The sequence below is a fragment of the Hydra viridissima genome, unplaced genomic scaffold, assembly GCF_058129835.1.
Source record: "Hydra viridissima isolate aposymbiotic clone 2 unplaced genomic scaffold, HvirCarnegie_v1 scaffold_11, whole genome shotgun sequence".
Classification (NCBI taxonomy): Eukaryota; Metazoa; Cnidaria; class Hydrozoa; order Anthoathecata; family Hydridae; genus Hydra; species Hydra viridissima.
The window spans coordinates 10,340,572-10,366,559 of NW_028324310.1; the positions used below are offsets into that span (position 1 = coordinate 10,340,572).

Below are 25,988 nucleotides of genomic sequence, written 5' to 3' on the forward strand. Positions count from 1 at the left end.
CTCAATATAACCATATGTAGCGTTTATAATCACATTCACAGTATATTATATTTACTAAAAAATAAAAATAAGAATAATGATGTTATAAATGATAATAACAATAACAATATTTTAATCTTTAAACTTGTTTTAACAATTAAATGATAAGAAAAAAATATTTTAATTAAAAAATCTTATTGCATAAAACAATTATATTAATGGACGGGATTTTATACCGTTGAAGCGAAGTGTTGTTGTGCAACAAATTAATTTTATTTATTAGATCAAAAAGGTATAAATAAACAAAAATATAAATGAGTAGTAAGAACAGTACTATGTTAAACTAACATTAATTTTTTTTTTCACAAGATCAGAATTGTAAATCCTTTAAATTAGTAGTATTCATTGTCTTCTTCGAGTACCGACTTCACCCATAAAAAATCATCTACAAAATATCAGTGGTACTCTGAAATTTTAAAGCAGACTTTTTCTACAGCCCTTTTCAACTTTCCTTTGCAAAATGATATTGTTTTCAATCGGTTAGGATGCACTATTTGAATTGGGGAAGGTTAGTTTAATTTGTTGTTATAAAACAACCCAGCGCATGAAAGGGTTAACAAGACAAAAATTTGTTAGGAACTAACTGTAGCAAGACTTTCGATAGAGGAATGAGAATTTTAATCGCTTTTACTAAATAGTAACAGCTTATCTATGCTCAAAGAAAATATTTAGAATATATTTTGAAACACTCATTGAGATGAAGATGAAGTATTTAGAGACTCCCTTTGCAAGCTTTTGGTTTCTGTGAGGGGAAATGGAATGTCAAGAGTTAAGTGATTCACATATAATCCATTAAATTCCTTGGTAAATGCTATGCAGCCTAACTCTTCCGAAATGTCTTTTCCTAGACGTCAACTTCATAACTTTTGTTTTCAAAAGATACATTCACATTAAACTTGCTAAATTTTATAACAAATTTGAAAAAAAAGGAAGGTGAATTATACTAAACCACTTAAGCATACCACAAAAACGAGCAACAAATTTCCTTTGTATTTTTCTGTAGAATGTAAATGTAAAAATAAAAATAAAATAACAGAGGTAAAAAAATAAAAACAGCCACGTTTTATTATCTAAAAAAAACTTAAATACTTGTATGTGCAGCAATATAATTTAATGATACTTTGCAGTGAAAACGTTAACAACTTAATCTCACATCAATGATCTTCTAAGATTACTTTGTTATTAATTTGTAACTACACGAACACGTGGTCTAAGAATATTTAAAAAACCCTATTTATTCTTGGTCACTCTTTTTTCATTTTTTAGTTTAAATTGACTATTTACTATCATAACATCTTTTTTTCTACATTTTATAAATTACTATTTACTTATATGCAAATAATCAAAAAATAAAATTTATCATAATAATTTAGGAAGATTTCTAATTTTTTTCATATCTAATATGTTTTCTTTTCCTGCGCAGTAAGATTTCTTTAATTCCTTATGAACTGTTTCGTTTGTATCGATCAAAGGTTTGTTTAAAGGTCTATTCAGCAAACCGATATTCTCTTCTTCGTTGAGCTGATATTTCTGGAGATACTTTTTCGAAGCTATACTCATATTGCAAGAGAAATTTACACTAGTTGTGTTACTTTCAACAACGCCTTCAAATGTCACTGTTTTGTTACGCAATTCGGTTCGTAAGTCAGTAACAGGGAAGTACTTTGCTGCTATAACATCAATATCAGTTTGTGAATACTCGTTAATTGTTTCATCAACGGACATAGACAAATAGTTAATTTTTGGATGATTGTGCACTACACCAGTTGATAAAGATCGCAGTCGGAATTCATATCTAAAACGTTTTAGATAAACATTATTTTTCGCTTTTATGGGTTTGAATGTTATTCTTATGAATACTCTTAAATATGGTTTAAAGTGCAAACTCTTGAGAATTTTAAAACCAACAAATGCATAGGTAGAATAAGCAATATTATAGTTTAAATTGCCAACTGCCGTGTTTTTTACAGCTTTGTTGGTAAGCTTAATTTAAGATTTAAGCAGGAAAACTGCTAAAAAGCCAACAAAATACAGATCCTGTATTTTTGTGATTTTCTAATACCCCTAAATATATTAAAAAAATTTTTTTTACGCATTTTGTTTTTCCTAAATCGAATCAAATATTAAAACTCACGGTTGATTAATGATCTTGCTTAACTGAGTTTCTGTAGCTAGTTTCACCATGTCAACTCTCGAAGATGCTGCGCATGAGATTACTTTATTCTGTTTAGATTTCTTGGGGGTGTCGTCAGATGATGAATTACTTGTCGATACTGAAATGTTTTGAGCGCTCATCATTTGTTGAACTTGATCCTAGAAAAAAACATGATTGTGAAAAATCCCTATTAAGAACACAGCCAAATACACATACTGCAAAAAGACGATGACAAAATCATACACACGGATACAGAAAAAATATAATCAATGAATCATGTAAACACCGAAGATCACACGAAGATACACACCAAAAAATTATATTACCATCATTTGAGAGTAGAAGTGATGATTGTAAGATTCCCTTTCTTTTTTACTTTCATCGGTCGCTTGTTTTTTTGCAGCATTTACTTTCTCTTGCTCTTCAATTAACATACTTGCACTTTCACCTTGTAAATTTGATCAAAATCAAGCTTTAAACTGAGATAAAATTTTTTTTAGTTTCTTGAAAATCGTGAAGTCGCACCTATTTATTCAATAAAGAAAAATCATATTAAACTCACCTAGCATTGGACTTCGATTCCACTCATCATTATTTTGTATATTTGGGGTAATACAGCTGCCTTGTCCATCATCAAAAACAGGAAGGTCAACAGCATGCAATGAAGATGCAAGTGTCTCAGCAGAAGTATTAGTACCATTTAAAGATACTTTTATATCATCTTTTTTAAGTTCAGACAGATCAGGCGATAAAAATACAGAATCATTGTTCAGCGATGAATTACTCTTACCATTTAATGTATTTTGATTTCTCAACTTTTGTTTTCTGCTGGAAAGAATGAATAAACATAACTTGATAGAACTCAATAACTTCAAATAACTTTATTATACCTCACTGTTGCAAAATCAAAAATAATCCAAAACAACATTTATACCTTGTGCAATGGTGACAAGATTGGCAAATACTCTTTTTTTTATCACTAACACTGGGTGTGTGGTCAAAAATCAAACTGTTTCCGGTATTTGTTGCAGTTGATATTTTTTCAGGCGATGCCATGTTGCATTGGACACCAATATTTTCAATAGCACTAGCAGATTTTAAGGGAGTAGTTTCTAAAAACAGCTGCAACTGAAAGTAAGAAGAAGATGTTTTTATGGTAGGTTTAATTCTATTCTATTTTTTTGTTTGTTTTCATTTTTAAAAAACACTTAAATTAAAAAAAAACTGTTACCTTTTTTTGTATTTTATCCAACTGTTCCTGCTGTTTCAATTGGACTGCTTTTATTGTATCTTCAGCATCAAAATTTTTTTTTGCAGTTTCTTGTGATTTTTCATGGTTCAAGAAGAAATTCAACTAAAAAATATTTATCTATCTAAAAGTTTTTACACAACTTCTTGCTCTTACAAAAGCTCCATAAAAACAATTAGTTATAAAATACTTAGTAGAATATTTATGTGGATTCTACAACATTAAAACATTAAGTTTTAATGTAAGCATTAATATCTGTGTTTTTTGAATACTTTGGTAGTGTGTTAAAGGTGGCCCAAAAGTTTCTGACTCCCGTATTTTTCTAATTAAGTATTTAACTAAATATTTCAACTTGTGCATCTAAAACCTTCTAAGAATGTTAAAAAGACTTACCTGTGACTGCAAATCAGCCAACTGCTTTTGTTGTGCAATAATCAACTCTAGTAGTAAGCCATTGTCTGTGTCCTTTTGCTTAAAACCATCATGATGATTATTGATGAGATCTTTTTTATTATCAGATGGAGAGAAATACTTTTCAGAGATGCTTGGAGCTATATTGACTTGCATTTTAGCATCTTTGTAATTTCTTTTATCTGAACTAAGATTGTTAACAGAAATACAATCCATTTCACTATCACCATTATTATTTATCAAAATATTTGGTTCAGTAAAACTTTTATTTTTATCATCAAATATAAAACTTTTATCATCAGCTAGATTTACATAGTTCTTTGAAGTATATTCAATGACTTTTCCTGTGTATGGTGTGTTGTTCAATGGGTGAAAAAGCACTGGCAGCTTAACAGAACTTTCATATTCTGATAGCAATGCTGTGAAATCAACTTCAACATTTTTGTACTTTTGTTCATTAAAATCTTTGGTTTCATTTTTTTTTGTTTCCTTGTTCTTAAACTTTATAGCAAGATTAAGTTTTTTATCGCAAAGCATTTTATCATCTATTTTTGGATGCTTACTCATATTAATGCGAGCTAAGCTGGCTTTTGTCTGTCGAGGCAAAACGCTTGTCTTTTTGTCAATTAAACTTTTATTGCCTGTGGATTGATTTTCTGAAGTTGTTATATGAATATCCAAAGTGTCTTTTTTTTGATCTTCAATAAGTGATGAATCACAAAGAGAGAGATCTGGAACTGATGGAGTAATTGAACGTTGAATCTATAAAGAAAATCAAACCAATTGTAATAAAATTTGTTTTCTAATAAATGTTTGAACTCTTTTTTTTATTATTTAATCATTGAATCTTTATTTAAGATTTTGATCTTCATTTAAGTAAAATATTCACCTGAATAACCACATTCTTAAACAGCCACCCATCAATCAATTACATAAATATACATAACAAATATAACACATTATCTTATACAGTTCCACAACTTTTTCACATAGAAATCCCTTTCCCATTTTTGGGTTAATCTTAACATAAACATTTGAACAAATATTTCTTTAAATATTGCAAACAACAAATAATAAGAACGTTAAAACATTAAATTATTGTACTTTAAGTTTAAATTGTATATCATTTTTTAAAAATATCAAGAATCTGCAAAATAAAATTTACAAACATAGAAGTTTGATCACTTTAAAATGCACTCTAAAACAATTTTGATGTTAGCTTAAAAAAGTTGAGATGTTGATTGAAAATCACAGCAAAATTTAATCTAACAAAACAATATCTTGACTATAATTTAGATTATCTTATACATTATAACCTACAATGAATGATAGTTTTTTAAAATTTATGATGGATTGATGCCAACACCCAGAACCTTGTTAAGCACCCAAGATGTGTTAAGTTTTCTTTATTTTAGAACTGTTGTTTAGAAATTTAAAAAAAAAAATTATGAAAACACATTAGCAAAACAAAGTGCAATATGTATTTCAAGTCGTACATTGTGACATCACATTATTTATCAGATTACCTGTAAAGTATGAGGAACTGGAGATAAAAATGGAAGAGAATCATCTAATGGATTGCTTTGATGTAACTTGCTAACAACACTAAAAATAATAACACAACAATAAAACTGATTCATTTGTGAAAATATAAAAAAAAATGCAAAAGATTGTTGAAAAATTAAACTAATTGCTAACTACTTTGGTTACCTCTCTTCTGTGATAACAGAATTGAAGTTTGAAAGAGCTTTTAAGAGGTTCTGTACATCTAAACCACTCTTAGATGATTTTAAATCAAACTGAAATTCACTATCTGCTGTATGTTCATGTACCTTTATAAACAATTTTTAATTTTTAACTATAATTCAGATGATTGAAAAAGAAAATATTAACTGTAAAGTAAATCAATAAATGCAAGTTGAACAATAATCATTTTATTTTGCACAATAATCATCAGAAATATTTTTAAGAAACATTTTTATATTAAAAACTTAATTAGCAATAATATGTTAAATATATGCCAAAAACAAAGGCTTTTTGTCAAATATTAATCTAACAAAACCTCAATTTGAACTCCTTCACAAAAATTCATCAATTGAAACCCATTGCCATTGCTTTCCTGAATATTTTTAAAAAAAGTTTTTTTAAACAATAAACATAAAGCAAGCTAAGAAATTCAATTGTTATTTTATCATCTCTAAAATGAGATTTAAGATATGAAATAAATTTACTCAATAAAAACTCAAAGTAAAATAGAAAAAATGTCTGACTGAAAGAGATGCTCAATGAAAATAGTAAACTAGCATTTCATTTTATTGGATTTGCTAGACTTGTAGTAATTTACAAAAGTTTAAATAAATATTTAAACTTCTAAGAAAGAACATTAAAAAACAAAAAAAGTAAACTATTACCTGCGAAAATTCAAAAAATTGGGGTTCGACAGAATGAGATGCAAACAAAACCAAAAGATAGCTACATTTAGGAGCATTAACTCTAAATACAAAATAAAAAAACATTTTTCAAAATTAAAGATCTAATCATTTTGATAACTGTTTCACTCTTTAAAGATTTACTATTTTTTTTTTTGAAACAATACCAAATAGTCAACTTGCCTTTCAACTATTTCTTTACTGTAAATAAATCTCAAAAGAGAAGCCAGTACCATATGATCTGTAAAATTAGTCACCCCACTTAACCAACTAAGAAAGAAAAAAATATGTAAAAAATATCTCAAAAAACAGGCAAAGTTTTTTATATTTAACTAAACATACATATAGAATAGATGAAAATTATAAAATGCAACAAAATCAAGAAAAGTATATCTAGAAACTTACACTCCCACTAAGGGTAGAGAGTAACCCTTTGGATCAGTTTCTACCAAGAGTAATAATTTGCGTGTTTGATCCATTGTTATAAACCTAGGACCAAAGAAACGAATTTTTACTAATTTTAATAGTAAAAGAATCAGAAACCAAGTTTTGTACTATTACTAGTCTTCTACACTGTAATAATTTATTGTTCTACAAAGTAATATATTATTATGTTACAAGATATAACCAGATCATACCTTGTAACAAAATAATCTATTACTGTGTAATATAATCAATTACTGTGTGGAAAATAGTATTTAAAATATTTCATATCCAAGTTCAAGTGATAGGACGTAGTTAACAAGACATGTAATTAATTAGCTAATTAATTAGAAAATCTACTGACTCTAATTCCAACTAAATAACTTTTACAGGAAGCCAATTATAGTTCTAATTAATTAGCATTTCTTCCTGATTCTAATCAGAAATTTCTAATTAGATATGCTATTAGAAATGTATGGAATTAATCAAATATGAAATTAATGTTTAAATAATTTATGCTAAAAGAAACTTTAACCTTAGTTATAGGTTTTACAGTTTTAACTTTAATTTTAGCGGCTTATAACAATTGATGAAGTGGTGGATTTATAAATTACATCTTGTTAGCAAAAAGCAGGTAATATTATCATTGCTGTAGGTTGAAAGCATATTGACTGACATTTTAAAAAAAGTTTACCAAAAGTTGAAAATTATGTGCATACTGCAAAAAATGTGGCAAAAAAATTAAATGCAATTGTAAACAAACTCAAGTGGCATCAAATTTCATTTGCCACTTTTACATTGCGTTTGTAATTTTTAAAATATGTTCTGTTGAAATAAAACAAAGTTATTTTATATTTAACTGACATAAACTTTAAACCATTGCTAAAAAAACAGTTTTTACCATATATTAGACATAAAGATAGTAATAAAAAAAATGTTATGATTATTTAAAGTTATTATGCATTATATGAAAATATATTAAAATATGCATTGATTATACATCCATCATCTGATTACATGATTCAGGAGTGTACTCAGAATTTTTTTGTTTTTGAGGTAACTTTCAGGCAATTGAAAACTGTTAGTTTTTTAGCATTAATACTTGTGTCAAAAATGATGTTTTGCACAAAATCACAAAGATTGGAGCTTTGGAATAAAACAATCCCTAAATTTGTACGAGATCAAAATTCATAGACAGTTGAATTTCAAATTTTATTAATTTATACAATCTTGGTTTAAAAGTTATGAACATGCAAGTTTACATGGTCATAACCTTTAATAAGTCAAGAGGTTTTAAAAAAAAATTGAAATCATAACCCCCCTCCTCCCCATCCCTGCCTCATTTAATGCTTTTTCAAATATGCCTTACATATCAAGAATGGGAGAGTCTCAAACAAAGTTAGGAGTTGAAAGGTTAAAGTTTTTTTTGATAAGTTAAGAGACAAAAAAACCAAGAAGATGGACTCTTGTGCAATTAACTAACATAATATCTTTCATATTGTTACATCCCTTTTATACTTGTTTATGAAAATGCATAGGATCTGGGACATTGAATTCAAACAACTTTTGTTGATAAGCATTATGATCATTTATATCACAACTGTTTAATAGTTTATAAATAAACATTTATTTTATTTAAAAAAATCAAAAAATTTTTTCACTAATTTGCCTGCTGTGTAAAATTAAATGGACATAATCTTAACATTTCATTTTTCTAATAATAATTTTTTTTCACTAGCAGTGCTTACTGAGGTTTCAACTTTGAAATTCAACAAAGTAAAAAAAAATAGCAATATAAAAACTTGGCTGCAACTTACTGGCTGCAATAATATAGATCCAGTGAATGGAATACTTTTAATCTCCAAACAGTATAAGAGAAAAGCTCAGCTTTGTAATGTTGGTGTGTAAATGTAATGTTAGTGGACAGAGACTTTTGAGATTCAAATAGTAAAAGTGGCTGCATTCCAGTTTTTTAAGGCTTTTTCTCAAAACTCTGAAGAGAAATAGCCTAAGACAACTATAAGAAGCAAAATAAAAACAAATTCATTCAGATAAAGGTAGAAATAATGACAGAAACATGCCCGTGACTTCAAAAAATACTCTAGTGACAGAATTGACAAAAAGAATTTAACTCAAGTTGAGAAATTTTATAGAAAACTAAAGCTAGAAGTGAAGGATGCCATTCCAAATTATCCTAAAATAATTCAAGATACAGCCAGTTACAGCATCTAGTTTTTTGACATTATCTTTTTTCCAAATCCTGGACCAACTAGTAACTAAGAATAGTTAAAACTTGAGTTGATTTTCTGAAAAATTAATACGGAGTCTGGACTCAGCTGTTTTTCCTGTGAAGCCTTTTTTTTTTTGCTTACAAATGTATATCCAGTGGATATTTAGTCCAGTTGCAAGATGCATGGATATTTTGGAATGTGCATGTCCTTTATAACTTGGTCACTTTTGCAAACAAGGATAATTTCAAAAGTGTATTGGATTGCACACTGTAGACAATATAGTGGCAATATAAAGAACTTTGGTAATTGAGTTTGAAGTGGTAGCAATATAGCTAGATGTAATGGTCACAGACAATGCAGTAAACATTAAAATTTTTTAAAAATGAATTAGTCAATTATGATTAAGGCACCATAAAACAAAACTATTGAAAACGGAACTATTGGAGAAAAATTAAGTTAATTGGAAACAAGTAAAGGAAGTAATTGTGATTAAGTTCCCAAAAATTTACAGTTGAGCAGCACATACCCTACACTAGTGGTCAATGATGGCTTGAAGAAGGGAAAAGATCAACTTAAAACTTTTTATGCTAAATGCAATATATTGGTTCTAAGTATGCATAAACTGTGCAAATTAAAAAAATTAATGAAAAGAGATGTAGGACATAAAATTTGTACAGCAAATGCAACTAGATGGAACAGTAAGCTCTTGATGATTGAAGCTATCATTAATCTTAAGAAAGACAACAGAAGCATCCTAGTGAGCATAGCTTATTAAGTTCGAGCAGTAACAATTTCAGGAAATTAATAAAATGCTGTTATATTCTATTTCTAGTTATGAATTCTAATTCTTATTACTTAACTAATTCAAATTAATTAGAAAATAAACTAATTATTCTGATTACTACAAAACTCAAAACCATCTTAAAATTCCCATTTAAAAGTTTGCTTTATCATCATACAACAAATACTGATATAGTGGAACTCTCACCCTGTTTGCACACGCAAGTATTTATCACCCAAAGTTCCACATAAGTTGCGAGCCAATGCAGTTTGTATAATAGGTATTGAATTTATAGATTGAACTGAGAAAACATCAGCGCTTGTTATACAACTACCTAAAAGAATTATGAATGATACATTCTTCCAACTAAATATTGATTGACAAAAGCTGACTACAAACAATGATTACACTGTAGATGCAAGTATAACTAAATCCGTTTTTAAGACTAAACCAGCAATCCTTTACTAATTATGTTTATATACATAAATTACATATTTTCCTAAATTTAGTAGAGTTTTGTAGAGATATTAAATAATGAAACCAGTTGTTTAAAGTGCTTCTCATTTTAAAGCAAAATTGAAGCAAAATTAGTAAAATTAAAGCAAAAGTAGAAAGGTAATGCTTTAACCCTTCAAATGAAAATAAATGCCATGATTATATTTAAAACAAGTGTAAGTTTTTAGTGCTAAACTAATTATGATGGATAGAAGCAAAAACCTACTTACAAGAAATAAATGCTATAATGTCATTTTCTTCAGCATGAAAACAGCACTTCATTTTTATTGAAATTAAATTAGAAACATCCAGTTTCTCTTTACGAGAAAACCAACTTTTAATAGACTAAACAGAGAATAATTGGAAATATGGTGTAGACTGTTAAGTTAGGCAAACAGTTTTTTAAAAAGAAAGAATAAGAGCTTATACTGCTGAGCCAATATAAATCAAACACATCTATCTTACTAAAATTGACTTTTCAACATCTTCCACAGAATGCGTTTCAGTTGTCTCCTGGTCTTTATATGCTAATCTGTGACACAACTAAGAAGTGTTACAAAAAATGAATTAAAATAGAAATATGAATACTTAAACATCAGCAATATATATTTAAACTTATGTATAAGTAAAACCAGCAAAAACTCTTACGTTCACAGGAATACATAAATTTCCTGGCAATATTGAAGTTGGTATTCGAACATTTTTAGAAGTAGCTTCTAAAGAAAAATTTTTTTCCAATTTTAGCTTCAAATTAAGTTAAAAACAAAAAAATTAACTATAAATAGAGTAAAAATACCTTTAGTAAGTAGATCTAAAATGAATAAGAAATGAATGAAACAATGGCAAATAATACAATGTGAGAAACATTCTGAGTGCAGACCAAACAAGAACAATATTGGTAAGGGATAATTAATAATGATTGGGCTTTAAATACTGTTTAACAAGCTGGAGAAAAAAAATGTAAAGTAAAGAAAAACTTCATATAAATAAGAAAGGAATATAACTTTAACCTAAGTTTTGCACTATTGATCTAAGATTCCATCAAACTTTAAGAATAAAGCCAATTGCTAAAAGTCTTAAAAGTTTTTGTGTAGTGTTTTATTACAAACTTTAGATGACAGATTTTTTAATTAAATTTATTTAATTTGAATAAGATTTCAAAACAAGTGTTTTTGTAAAAATATAAAAGCAAAATCTAAATTTTCAAAAATCTAACTCACCATATATTTCAGAAAAAACCTAGTGCCTAAATTTTAACAGATTTCTTTTAAAAATTTGACATTTGACTAAAAAACACAACCTTAAAAATACTGTGTTGATACTGGTTTCTCAAGAAATAATCCAAGTTTATATTTCAATTAAAAGAAAAATTATAATCTGTGTTTAGAATCCATAAAAAACAAACACCATAGATGAATTTGTTTCCTGAATTAAATTTAGAAAAATTTAAAGAATTATATTATAAAACCATTTGAAAGTTATATTATTAAGCATACCAATAGTTATTTGACCATCTCTTCCAGGATCAAATCGATCAACATGAATTAACAGAGGACCTTCAAAGACAAAAAGAAAAAGGTTACAATGCAACATCAAATAAAACAGCTAATTAGATCTTAAGCTTTAAACTTAAGAACATTATAAAATGATTTAAAAAAAAACAACATCATTTCCAACAAAATATTTACAAATGTAATACAGGGTAAATTTGACATTACTTTTAATAATAAAAAGTACATAAAATAAAAATTCAAACACTACAACAAAGTATGTAAACATATTTCCATTACAAAATACAATGAATTTAAACTTAACTAATGTTTGTATGAATGAAATTAAAGAATGTTTGTAATAGGCTATTAATTACTTATGCGATAAGGAAATCAGTGAGTATGGTGGAGACTATGTTAGAATGGTGTTTACAGAGGCTTAAAGCATACTTTACCATACTTAAAGCATACTTACCATACTTAAAGCATACTTTATGGCAACTTAACAGCTCCAGGAATAATTACAATTTAACTTAACAATACTTTAAACTTATTTTAGTAAAACTAAAGAAAGCATTAATGTAAAAGTAAACTAAATAAAATAAATGTAAAATTGAAAGGAATAGTATCATATGTCTAAGAATTTAATAAAAAATTAAAATTTTTCAGTGTTCATAAATTACTAGACAATATACCATAATATGACATCTTACATCTTCATAGAAGAAATTCTCACCCATATCCTTACCCATATCTCACCCTGTCCACCATAAACATTGTTGCACAGATTAAGTGAACCATAAAATCAACTGTTTAATGGCTGTTTATTTAGTTAACTCATTTGATAGCAATTAGCAATGGCTGTTTTATTTACAGCTTCAAGCCATTTGAAGCTGTAAGTATGAGGAGTAAACTCATGTCAATGCTTCCTATTTTATGGCATATCTATGATAAATGAATAGACAGCAAATAAACAATACCTTAATTGATATTGGATGGAACACTAGGTACATATTCTGCAACCTTCAACATTTTGGCAAAACCTGTTCTTACATTATAACAAAAATACTTGTGGAAATATATGGCTAATTTACTTAGATATTCAAAAATATTTTTTATGCTTATTTTGCTTGGCATATGTATATAGTGGATAGAAGTTGTGCTACTTATAACTTTGTGATGGCATTTATGTCATACATGCTGATTTGACATTATCAATTAATTACAACTATGCATGAATTAATGTCACCCCATAATGCAGCAGCATTGCCTTTTTAAGGAAATTGAATAAATGAACAAAAGTTTCAGTATAATTCACTCTGGTAATAATTCTCTAAAATAATGAAGGCGAATAAAATGCAGAGTGACCAACAAAACTGAATAAGTTGAGAACTTTTTAATCTGATTAGAATTAAAATGTATCAAAATTACCCAGAGTTCTCTCATAAAAACAATTTAAAATGATCAAGACCAATTGATTTAGTTGCATTCTAAACACATTTAATAAACCACTTTAAAATCTTACCATTATTTTGAGACATTACATCCCCGATAAAGAATCCCATAAAGTTATTTCCATGTAACTGCAACTGTTTATAAGCAAGCTTAAGAGTTCTTTGGTCAATGATAAAACTCCATTTTCTATAAAGAAAAGAAAAATTCCTAAAGTTTGAAGCTTTGTTAACTAACATAAGTATATTAGCCAAAAATGATGCTAAGATAACTTTATTTGCAATCAATGTCATTTGTATTCTAATCACTACATTTGTTCCAAAACTAAGAGATTTAATGTATTTAATATTTTCAGTAAAAACTTGAATTTTAAAGATTTTTTGTTTATTCTAAATTTTGCAATTTCTTAACTTTTTATAAATTTATGATATTTTTTTTATTTAATGAAATATTTTATATTTCTAACTTAGTATATTACTTGCTATACTGCAATATAAAAAATATCATCAAAGTTGAGTTTTAAACCCTTTTGTAGGTAGTAGCCTTTTTTTCAAAAAAAACTTTTAAAAATTCCAAATAATTTGAAATAATGTAATCTTAAAGATAAAGGATTTTTTCATGAAAAGTTAAATCCTGAATTTTGATAAAAAGATTTAGCTAGAATGGAGTCAAAGCATCTTAATAGTTCCCTAAAGTAGATACCTAATAACCTTGTCAGCTGTTAAACATTCATTTAACAGACTGCTAGATCATAGGTATTTACTCTATGGAACTGAGCCGAGTTTTAAGCTTAATTTGCAGACTTAATTTGAAAGCCCCATGGTTTCTTAAGATAGGTTTGCAGTAGACAATGAGGAACTGATGAGACAAGAGTAGACATAAAGAAAGACTGAGTCATAGCAATCCAGTCAAAAGCCCCTAATTTTTTTGTGTGTTTTCCTGATCTCATAGATCCAGAAATCTGAGTACTATTTTATTGATACCATTTAAGTTTAAAAAGAGGATGTATATGGTTGGGGTAGTAAAGGAGCAGGAGAAAAAATTGCTTAACAAAAAAATTGTAATAGAAAAAGAAAACTGATAAAGAAGAGATGATTGATTCAAGATTTTATTGATACTTAAATAATCTTTTTTTTCTTCATGTAGTCATTAGAATAGAAATGACATTAATTGCAAAGAAAGTTATCTTAAGAGTTAACTTAAGTTAAAAACTTGGCTAAAATAAACATCTCTCGTTAAATAATATGTATGTTTAAATTTGAAGTGGTAAATAAGTACTCCAATGGTCCAGAGAAATTTATTGATGCCGGATTACTCAAAGGTGTGCGATTCCTAGAAAGTAATAAAAAAAAAAGAAATAAAGTCGTTCACATTTTATTATTTATGCATACACAACAACAAACATATATAACACACATACATAATAATACATGTACATAATAATGCATATGCATAATTCAATTCCATCTGGATGAGACTAGTTTAATTTGAATTAAAAGTTTGTAAAAACTTTTAATTCAAAATAAACTAGTCAACTGATACTATTCCTAAAAGTTTAATTAACATTATTTGTCACTTTCAAGTGACAAAAAAATGTTAAATATATGAATAAAAGTTTATATTTACTTCAAACAAAAAAGCAATAAAAACAGAAAAAGAAATTAGTTTACAGGAGAAGTAAGAGCCAAAACTCAAGAAAATATAGAAATTAAATTGAAAAGTTTAGCAAGTTGAATTAGTAACCAAATTTTATAAATGTAACTTTTTTCAAATGAAGAAAAAAAAGGTTACATTTATAAAGTTTTTTTGTTGTTGCTAGATGCACAAAGTTTTGAATAAATAATCTCAATTTTAAATATGTAACAACTTTTCATAAATATCTTCAAATCTTTCAAAAGGGATAATTAATATCACATACATAGATAAAACCAAAGTTAAAGTATTTAATGCAACTATAAAAAGGATGTAAGTTTAAGGGATATTTAACAGCATATTTTAAAGAAAAAGTCCTAGGAATCAATTCTTTTATTAAATTTTTGGAATATTTCTCAGTTTGATAAAGCAATAGTTTTACATAAGTTCTTATTCAAGACAGAGAGCAGTTTTGCCCTTTAGCTGAACATTGAGCCTGGAGTTGATAGGAGATAACACTTTCATAGTTCAGACACACACACACACACACACACACACACACACACACACACACACACACACACACACACACACACACACACACACACACACACACACACACACACACACACACACACACATACACACACACACAACAAAATTGAATATGACATTATGATAAAATATATTTTATGATGTGAATAAACCTTTATTAAAAAGATACATTTATCAAGATTTTGTTTCAGATTGTATATCTAATTGATTAAGCATGCCAAGGTCCAAAGGAGTATTGTACATAACTGCATTTCAACAAGGCCATACTGTTGCTCAACATGAAGGTGGACTTAATCAGTGAAAAATATCAGAAAAACCCTCAATCCCAACTTCTACTTTTAATAGATTGATTGTGCAATTTACTAAGAAGAGGAAGGAATGCACATCAACACACTCAAGTCTTCTTGGACCTTCTGACAGAACTTTGCCTCTTATTAAGAGAAATGTTGAAGATGATGCATATTGCAAGACCTTAGACATAGGAACACAAACTGGAGTCAGTCCCAGAACAGCTGTTAGGTATCTATATAAGCTTGGCTACTATGAAAGAGCTGCAAGAAAGAAGCTACTTCTTCATCCAGCCAATATCAAGTGGAGAGGCCTATGGAACTTTGGAACTCGACCATATTCTCTGATGAGTCATGATTTGTATTAATCTCAAATAGTGGAAGGTTGTGTGACAAAGTTACCTGATATGAACCCTATTGCACATCATGAGGTCGTATTAGAATGAAAACTTCACAAAAAGAATTAAAAAAACCCTCATTATTTCAGAATATTTAAAAATTGAATGAAACATATCAAGAAATTCCTCAAGATGATATTTGTGAATTAATTTCTACCATGCCTAAAAGGGTTCTAGCATTGAAAAATGCAATCATGATGATAAATGATTATTAATTATTCACATTACAAAGATTTTAAAACTTTTTTATTGTATGTATGTATGTATGTATGTATGTATGTATGTATGTATGTATGTATGTATGTATGTATGCATGTATGTATGTATGTATGTATGTATGTATGTATGTATGTATGTATGTATGTATGTATGTATGTATGTATGTATGTATGTATGTATGTATGTATGTATGTATGTATGCATGTATGTATATATGTATGTATATATGTATTAATTATGCATAGTATATATGAACCTATACTAGATATGTTAATTGATAAACATGTAAACATACCACAGTACTTCTTTAACAGCAGGAAATCTAAGTTTTGGTGAGCTGAAAATATCAAAAAATTACAAAGTGAAAAACTTTAAAAATAAAGCAATCATATAATTTTAACAAATACTTTTGTTAAAATATTAATGTAGAAATGCTTCATTCTGACTTTGCTTCAATTAAATTTTTGGAATATGTTAACACAAGTAGATTAACATACGTCTTAATACAAGTAGAAGTAATTAATTTCATATTATAAAGCTAAATAATTACTCACTGTTGAGTTCTCTCAGACAAAGTTTGATATCTAACATGAGATTCTTCCATATTTATTTTTAAAGGAGCTATGTCAAAAGAGTTCATTTATCAAGTCTCTAAAAAAATATTTTTTACTTATATGTTTATACTAATACATGTATATTTGAGGCAAAGATATAAATAGCAATATACCGCAAGAATCCTAGTATTAAACAAGATAAACATTACCAGTTCATATGTATATAAACATAATAATGCAATTAAATATTTTTCAATACCACTTTTAACTGTCTTTTTGTTAAAAATCTATTTTACTTTTATAGGTTTTTTAAAAAAAGTTTCGTCATTGAGCTAAATTAACTAAACTAAATTGAATTAAATTAACTAATAAACTAAATAAAACTATGTAACTAAACTGAATTGTACAGAATTAGGTTAGCTATTGTTTAGCATAGGTATGGGCTGAAGAAATTGAATAGGTATCGGCTGAAGAAATTTGTCTTTGGAGTATTTAAAAATAAGATAGAAAGATTTCATATCTTTTTACAAGTACTTTAATCATGAGTTGAGTGTACTTTTTAAAAAAAGATTAAATGAATGAAGAACAATCCTTTCTATTAATTTTTAACAAATATACGTAAAAAACCAACGCGCCAAATATTGTTAGTAAACAAAACAGGAACCGTAAATTACAAAATCTTTTTTAAAGTTTTTTTCTTTAAGTTTTTTTTAAATGCCGGTTTTTCCGGTTCTAATCAAAGACCAAGTGATTAAGTAATAACTTTTTGTTGCCTTAGTCTAAATAATAGTACATTTATCTAACCCAAGATCCTGTACCTATGTAATTTTAAAGAATGTTATCTCGGGGGTTATATATATTTACATGAACAAGGAAAAAGAGATCACCATAACGCATATTATGATGATTAGAAAAAAGAGTGACAAAAATTCAATTTATTATTAATGATGGATCAAGTTATAATTTCAAAATAAAAAAAGATTTTTTGTCTATAACATGATCTTAGTCTCTTATATTATCTCTATCATTAAACAAAAACCTTTAAAAATTACAAATACTAGTTATTAAAAAAAGCAGTATACTTTGGAGCAGTCAACTTGGTATACTTGGGACAACTGGGGTTACTTCAGACGAAAAAGTTAATTATAGGGTTGTCAAACATGCTAAAACTAAAATAAATTTTTCGTCCCAAGTTAACCCTGCGGTCCTAAGTATATCCAGTTGACGGTATAAGATAGTTAGGGTATATTAAAGTAGTACTTAACAGCAGCACAGTGATTTTTAACTTTTTAATTTTTTAAATTATAAATTTTTGACACTGTTAGGATTTCTACAATAAAAATTGGCATTAAAAAGTTAGTTATTAAAAACGTACATATTACATAACAATTTTACTAAACCAATATTATATCCCTTAAGTGATAGGTGTAGATGATTGTGGAATTAATATTTCTGTAAATCGGGATGTTAAACAATATTGGTATAAACCGTTTATTCCGATATTGTTTTCATTTAGGGAAAAAAGTTGTCTCTTATAAAAAGTTTTGTCCCATTTTATAGGTCTTTTGATCAAATTCACTTACAATTTACATAACTTAACCTAGTTCTTGTTATTAAACCAGTTCATAAACTTTATTTTATTGAACTTATAGAAGGAGTTTTCGTTGCAAATTTTACTTTCATCAAACCGTAAAAATTATAAAAATGTATTGTATGACATAACGCTGATAAATATATAGATAGTGATTCGTCATCTGATAGACAACTTTGTTTATTTATGTAACAAAACTTCAAAATCTAATTGCTGTTTAGAAGCATATTACAGTTTTTTAATGGAGAACTAAAAGAAACACAATGCTACATAATATATTATTGTATTTTACATAATGTATTAGTGTAGTTTTTTTATACATAGTATATTAGTGTATTTTCATAAGATTTGGTACTGGAGATGTTTTATTTGTGATGTCAAATATTGAATATATTACTTCTGGCTAAAAAAATAGATTAATGTTTAGTTTAGGAAATTTTTTTAAACCAATGTGAAAGTTTTACATTCATCAAATCATGGCATAATTTTCAGTAGTAAATGGTGCTTTCAGTGAGTCTGAAAGTATGTTTAAACACATATGAAAATGGTGACGTTACTCCTAATACTTTGATTTTAATTTGTTGTGTATACTACTCACATACTAATGAATCATTTTCAATTATAAATACGAATGAGCCCCCTCTTCTCAAAAAAAAAAAAAATTCTGCCTATGATTTTACTGTATTCTTCCATCTTGACTCTATTTTCATTTCAAAATAATCTATTTTACTTAAAGATTTTTCTAATTAAGAATAAATTACTCACGAAGATGCTCTCTACGCTAAAAATGTCATCTAACATCTTTAGCAGATTATTCTAAACAATTCGCACTAAGACACCTTTAGATCCGCGATTCAAAGAAAGATTTACGAATAAAGATAGATTTTAAATATTATAGTTCATGATTAAAGAACTGATTATGAAAAATTGGTGTAAGAATTTTATTCATGCTGATCAAAAGTACTCAAATTTTTTGCCATTTTTTTTAGCAAACAAAAATGAAAGCTCGTACTGTATTGCTTGTCTTTCTGTTTGTTTTTTCTTTTCTAACGCTTGTTTTTTTAACTGCTTCAATGTTGGGTGACAGCTGGTGGTCTACTAAGCAAGAAGACAGAGACGATCGAATTGGTTTACTGAGATTATGCACCACAGTCTTCTTTCAGAAATCCCCAGAGTTGGTTTGTTCTTTTCGCGAAAATGCTTTGAAGTTTTATAAAAACTCCAAAGCGGACGAAGGTTTTAAGTATTTTTCATTTATTTGATTGTGAAATAAATTTAACTGTGTTAATGATGCAGACGTTGATGTTTTGATCATAAAAAAGGATGTCGGTAGTGCACACAGTTATGATGATGATGTTGATGGCAGCTGTAATAAAAGATGATGAAAAGAAAAATAGGCGATTATGATGACTGATGAAGTAAAAAAGCAATGAAAATTAAAGCAATATTGTTTTGTATTTTTAGATTTTGATATTGCAGCCATCCTTAACATCTTGTCTCTATGTTGTTGTCTGATTGCGATCATTATAATGGCTATTGCAATCTTTTATCCGTTCATTGTATGGATACCAGCACTAGCACTTCTCTTCTCAAACTTCTCCAGTAAGCTCACTTGATATTACACTTGAATAGCAGCATTCGTAATAACAATCCCAACGATAATTATAGCAATAAGAACAATAATGTTAACAATAATAATGGTAGCATCAAGAATCAAGAAAACAATACGATCAAGATTAGCATTTTCATTTCTTTTTTTTAATTTTATTTTTCATTCAGAAAATAAGGCGCAGTGCTATTTTTTTTTTATGATTCTAGGTATACTGACGATAATTTTGGTTACTTTCGTGCATCTTAAGATACACTCAAGTATTGAAAGTATCCTCGGCACTAACTTTGACAATAAAGGCTGGACATTCTTCATTGCGTATTGTGCTCTGGTATCCGGACTTATTTCAACTATATTGGGTTTCATCTTTATGCTGTTAAATGTAGTGGAACATTTTAAAAAGGGAGAGCGTCTTAATGATCAATGTGGAGGAATCATTGCAAGCGCCCCAGATATATCAGGACATTCTTCTAGCATCCATCATGAAAATCAAAGTTACTCCTTTGAAGATTTGCAAGTTTATCCAGAACTTGACAATGTCGATTCGTTAAAGTATATTGCTTATGGGGCATACCAAGAACCTCAAACTAAAATGAGAGCGGTTTATAACGGCTCAAGCAACAACTCACCAAACATTCAATTTAACTACAGTTGAGCTCAATGACATTATAAAACGAATATTGGTGACAAAGTTTGTTTTGTGTTGGTTTTATCTACAATTTAGACCACGTGGTTACAAAAGACTTTTAACATTATAGCTAACATTCCGCTAACGTTTTGATGGGTTTTCATCATACTATTTTTAAATTATTAAATTATCATTCTAATTAAGTCTTTTATAAGATATTATAATATAAAGTAATGGGAGTTAAAATTTTCGTTAGTAACATTTAGGGCAGAGTATTTGTTGTTTGAAAAGTATTGTTTTTCTTTCAGCATTTCTAAAAGGAACTTTTTAAATATAAATTTAGATTTCTAAAAGATCGTTAAATGAAACTGTTGCTGATAATTTGAATTTTAAATCAATGACTTAAGTATGAATAAATAAAAACTAAAGATATTTAAGTTAGCATTTCAAATATTTACTCTCAAGCTACACGACTATTTCAAAACTTGATTTACGTCGAAATGGTAAAAGTTGATTTTCGAAGTAATAGTATTTGATTTTTGGGCACCTAAAAACATACTTAAGGCTAAAAACAGCCTAGCATGCTTTGGATGGATTGATTGAATGTTTTTTACAGTTTTGATATTTACGAAACTTAAATCCTTAAACGTCAAAGCCTTATACGTATCTTTAAGTACTTCTAAAGATCAATTCAGCACGCAAAAATAATAGATCTTCAATTTAGGTTTGAAATCTATATATTTCCAAAAAGGTAAAATCAAATATTCTTAGAATGATAGAAAAAGATAAACATAGCTCTTTAAATATTTTTAAAGTAAAGTTTCCTTAAAGATAACTGTTTGGGGAGATCTATGGGGTGGGAGTTAGGCTTAGGGTGAGTGGCTAGTGAATGTGGGACTAGTTTTTAAATTTTTAATCTTGTAAGATTTTCAAAACATATTCTCAACAGTTACCAAAACTCAATTGTTAATTTAATTGGTATAAAAAGAATTAATCGTCCCGGTTAAATTATGAAGAAGTTGGTTTGTTTTTGATGACCACATCTGTCTTGTTCTCATCCAGGGCATCAGAAGACAACTTCCAATATCTTATCTAAACCTTATTGGTTGTGCCAAAGTGTAACATGTACAAATTGGAAATCAAAGTCTTTAAGTAACGAATGGAATACTTTTAAGGCCACAAGAGCAAATTGCTTGCCACACGAGGATCTTCAAAGCAAACTTTTCTGTCTGGATATACTCAAATTTGTTGCTGATACAGCTATTCACGAAAGTTTAAACGATTGCAGAACTTTTATCAAGTATGTTTGGTTTTTGTTTAATAAAGAAAAACTGTAAAATGATATCGACTTAATTTTTTTTACTTATTAAAGAAAAAGTAATTAGCTTTAAAGTGAATATGAACATGTTATAAAAATTTTAATATTTAGTTAGAAAAAAGCTATTACAAAAAATCCTATAGGAAAAATAAGAAGCACAAAAGTTTAAACGAATTGCAACATTCGAACAAAAAATGAAAAAAAAAGCAAAATTAATATTTAAATTGTCCTCCTTTGTTTTTATAGCAAAGATAAACTCGTTTATGCATTGATTCAACTAATTTCATGCACATCACGCGAGATACCTTCAGCCAGTACTCATTCAAAAGTTGCTTTAAATGCTGAGTTGATTGAGTTTCATGGTATGTCAGTTGATTGTTGATCCAAGACCAAATATTTTCGATTGGGTTAAGATCTGGTGATCTAGGGCACCAGGGCATCACATTGAACTTTTTTTTCAAAAAATATTCTTTGATTGAGTGTGCTGTATGAGCTGAAGCCCCGTCTTGTTGAAAGATGAATTGCTTGCTTCTGCCATACAAGTGTCTGATTGATGGAACTAAACACGTTTCCAATGTGTTCTTGTAGGTGTATTGATTAATTCGGCCTTCATACAGCTCACAGAAGCCTATAACTTTGTGAGAAAAACGTCCCCCGATGCCAACCGAACCTCCACCGCCTTGTCGACGATGTTGCAAAAACCTGTCTGAATGTTTCTCAGTTGCAAATCTTTTGACGTAGATTCTTCCCTTGCGGTTTACAATTTGAAAGTTAGCTTCATCACTCCAAATAACTTTTGCCCACTGCTCTACAGACCAGTCCAGCCTTTCTTTGGACCACACTCGTCGTTTACGTTTATCCGTGATTGAAAGAATAGGTTTTTTAGCAGCTATGTACGTTCCAATACCTTTGTCCGACAATGTTAGTCTCACGAGCTCTCTGCTAACTTTTGGATTATTCTTTGACTCATTTAAGATTTGTGCTAGCTTTTTGTAGCTGAGTCTGGAGTTTTCTCTGCACATTCTGAATATACCACTTTTGTCACGGTTGCTGAGTTTGGATGGTCTCCCAGTACGCGGCATGTCGGAGACGTCCTTGGTAAGTTCCCAGGTTTTGATGGTTTTTCTAACGCAATATTCAGAAATGTTAAGTATTTTGCCTATTGAACGTTTGTGTGATTTTTTGTCCGCGCCATACCAATAACTTGCCATTTGATGTCACTAGAAACTGATTTTCGACCCATTTGCAAGCAATTGAAATTAATTTGAAATTCACAATATTTTAAGTTGATTTTTAATGAATTAAAAGCTGCCTGATGATGTTGTAATGAATTTTTTGATTGAAAGACTACTCAATTATTTGCTAATTAATTGATAAATTCGCTGCGAAAAATTTCGCAGCGGATTTATCAATTAATTAGCAAATAATTGATCCTAAATAAAATCATTTAAAATTTTGTGAAACCTCCTAATTTGTATCACCTACCTTTTAATGAAGTTTCTGAGTAAAAGGTAATGAGTCAAAACCTACTTTTTTTTATTCTATTAACAAATAACCTATTTACCAAATTGGAAAAATAATTATTTTGATATCTATTTCCGTTAGATTTTTATTCAAGAAAAACCGAAGATTAGATTTGAAAATTCTGCAATCGTTTAAACTTTCGTGAATAGCTGTATAGACACCTTTTGGCTAATAATAATATTGATTGCCGGGCAACTGTGAGAAATCCATTTTACAGTACGTCTTATCGTCCTCAATAATACATTAATTTTCTCGGTTGAAAAGTTTGACGAGCTTCCTTACGCGGCCAATTGCTTTTAATTGTCCACCAATTAATCCCATCTTTATTTTTTTCTTGCTGTAAGCCTTCAAACCCTTGCTCTCGAGTGCTTTTCTCAGGATTAAATTCCAAATTTTTTTATAATGGCGTTCTATATTTATATAGAACTTGACTTTCTATATACATATAGAACGTCATTATAAAAAAAATTTGGAATTTATTCGTTTAGTATTTCTCGAGTTATTACTCATTATATCCGACCAGAAAGTTTTGAACCCAATTGATACATCTGGACAAACCACCTTAACCACAGTACTTTTTTTTTAGTTTATTTTTAATAAGAATTTTTAAAATATTTATGAGAATAAAAATACCTAAATTTCCTACCTACATAACAAAGCTATATACAGTTTCTTAAAAGAAGCTGCCCATTCAGACTTTTTTATTAGGCCCATTCAAGTCTTTATGTTTAAAACTTACTTAAAATGTTTTAAAATAAAAACTAAAGAAGACATTGATTTATTTTATTGTTAACAAGAAAAAATGTTTATATATAAATCTATACTCTTTTGAAAATGCAACCATTTCTATCAATCAATTAGCATGGCTGCTGATGGAAACATGCAGTTCTTTAGCGTTTCTATGAAGTTGTGTTGGTTGATTCACTTTGTATACAGCGGTGGCCAAAAATTAAAGACCACTCGATTAATATAAATTTAAAGTTCCATCGAGTTCCAAGGAGATATACAGCGGTGGCCGAAAATTAAAGACCACTCATTTTTTTTTCAAAATTTATTTTTAACCTTAGAATAATTTTATTTTGGAAAAAGGTATCAAAAAAAGGAAAACATTTTTAGAAAGAATTTTTATTGTATTTTATATTTATTATAAAAGAATTTATAATTTTTTTACAAAATAATATTAAAAAATTAAAAAACTGACTAGTAAAGAATATAATTGGGAAAAAAAATTGGACAAAATTTTAAGACCAATTTCAAAAATATTTCAAAAAGCAATAAAAAAATAATTTAGAAACGTGTTGTTCCTCCATTTGTTTTCAAGCACTCTTGTACTCGTTCTGGCATTGAACTCATTAAAGTTTTGATTACTTCATCAGGCACATTTTTCAAATGATGAGAGATAGAAGATTTCAAATCTTCCAAATTGTAAAGTTGTTCTTTACCAAGCTTTTGATTAAGCCACGACCATAAATTCTCTATTGGATTCAAGTCTGGACTATTGGCAGGCCATGGAAGCACTTGAATTTTATTAGAATTGAACCAATCGCTAACAACATGCGCTTTATGACACGACGCATTATCTTGCTGGAAAATAAATCCATCTTGCAACTGCCATAAATCAATGCTAGGAATAAGCGAGTTTTCCAAAATTTCGATGTACCTTTCTTTGTTGAGTCTACCATCGAATAAATGAAAAACGCCAACTCCACAGGCACTCATACAGGCCAAATGCCTATTATATATAAGGAAATGCCGGTTCTGGCGCATTGATACTTTCCCATACTTAAGGATGCTAACATTGATTCGTTAGTGAACATTTCTTATGTCGTGTTCTGGAACAAAACTTATGGATCATGTTTGGTCATAGTTAATGAAGAAGTATAAAAAATAATCATGTTATTTCTATACCGTTCAAGATGCCTGTTCTTCGGTTTATCTTGTTTTGTAGTGACCAATGGCTAGCGTGTGAATTCCGTCTTCTAAGATAATTCTTTTGTCATCTTTTGAGCTGAGTGCGACTTTGTTAATTTCTTCGCTGTAAACGTCGTGAAGATGGGATCTGAAAACGTTCATGGTTGCAAGTTGTTCATTTCCGCTCAATAAGCAGTCTTTAAAATCTTGATGCCTTATTTTATTTTCAACGACTTTTTAACCCCTTTGCATTTTTTGCGCTCTTCATTTTCTTTTTTGTAGTGGCCAAGGTGCCTGCCTGCCTGCCTGCCTGCATTCATGCTTATCCATTTTTTTGCCTGAGCGCGGGTTTAGGCGTGGTTTGTTATTTTTGTTGGTTTGTTATTCTTAAAAACCGTGGAAATCACCACAAGGTGTTAATAATGCTTTGAAAGTCGTTTCCTTCATCCAATTTTTTCAGGACGTAAAGGCACAAGTGACCGCAATAAGAGGTATTACCAAACTGCACTCTTTCGCTGTTGTAATAAACGGGACTTTTCAATTAGTCAACCAGTTCGACAAGAGGAGGTTGAACGTATGAATCAAAGCTATATTTTTTATTACCGTC

The 25,988-nt window shown here is 28.6% G+C and overlaps 2 protein-coding genes across 3 annotated transcripts; one reads left to right on the forward strand and one right to left on the reverse strand.

Moving 5' to 3' along the window:
* Nucleotides 1–1,272: 1,272 nt before the first annotated feature.
* LOC149882120 (uncharacterized) lies at nt 1,273–16,943 on the reverse strand. 2 transcript variants are annotated; one of them, XM_090067628.1, is made up of 22 exons: nt 16,801–16,943; nt 16,542–16,583; nt 14,434–14,487; nt 13,229–13,344; nt 11,710–11,769; nt 10,862–10,929; nt 10,679–10,756; nt 10,444–10,558; nt 9,926–10,052; nt 6,689–6,772; nt 6,467–6,553; nt 6,266–6,347; nt 5,917–5,973; nt 5,565–5,686; nt 5,381–5,459; nt 3,837–4,616; nt 3,426–3,548; nt 3,129–3,322; nt 2,757–3,019; nt 2,521–2,642; nt 2,174–2,352; nt 1,273–1,834 (listed from the first exon to the last, which is right to left on the reverse strand). In XM_090067628.1, the coding sequence occupies exons 1-22, from the start codon at nt 16,884–16,886 to the stop codon at nt 1,399–1,401; spliced, it is 3,354 nt and encodes a 1,117-aa protein (XP_089923754.1). In that variant the 5' UTR covers nt 16,887–16,943; the 3' UTR covers nt 1,273–1,398. The 2 variants fall into 2 exon arrangements, with proteins under 2 accessions (XP_089923754.1, XP_089923753.1); XM_090067627.1 differs by having other exon boundaries at nt 2,757–3,022.
* Nucleotides 16,944–19,336: 2,393 nt separating this feature from the next.
* Nucleotides 19,337–20,918, forward strand: LOC145191392 (uncharacterized). Its single transcript, XM_080068477.2, has 3 exons — nt 19,337–19,627; nt 19,856–19,993; nt 20,210–20,918. The coding sequence occupies exons 1-3, from the start codon at nt 19,390–19,392 to the stop codon at nt 20,653–20,655; spliced, it is 822 nt and encodes a 273-aa protein (XP_079924603.2). The 5' UTR covers nt 19,337–19,389; the 3' UTR covers nt 20,656–20,918.
* Nucleotides 20,919–25,988: the final 5,070 nt, after the last annotated feature.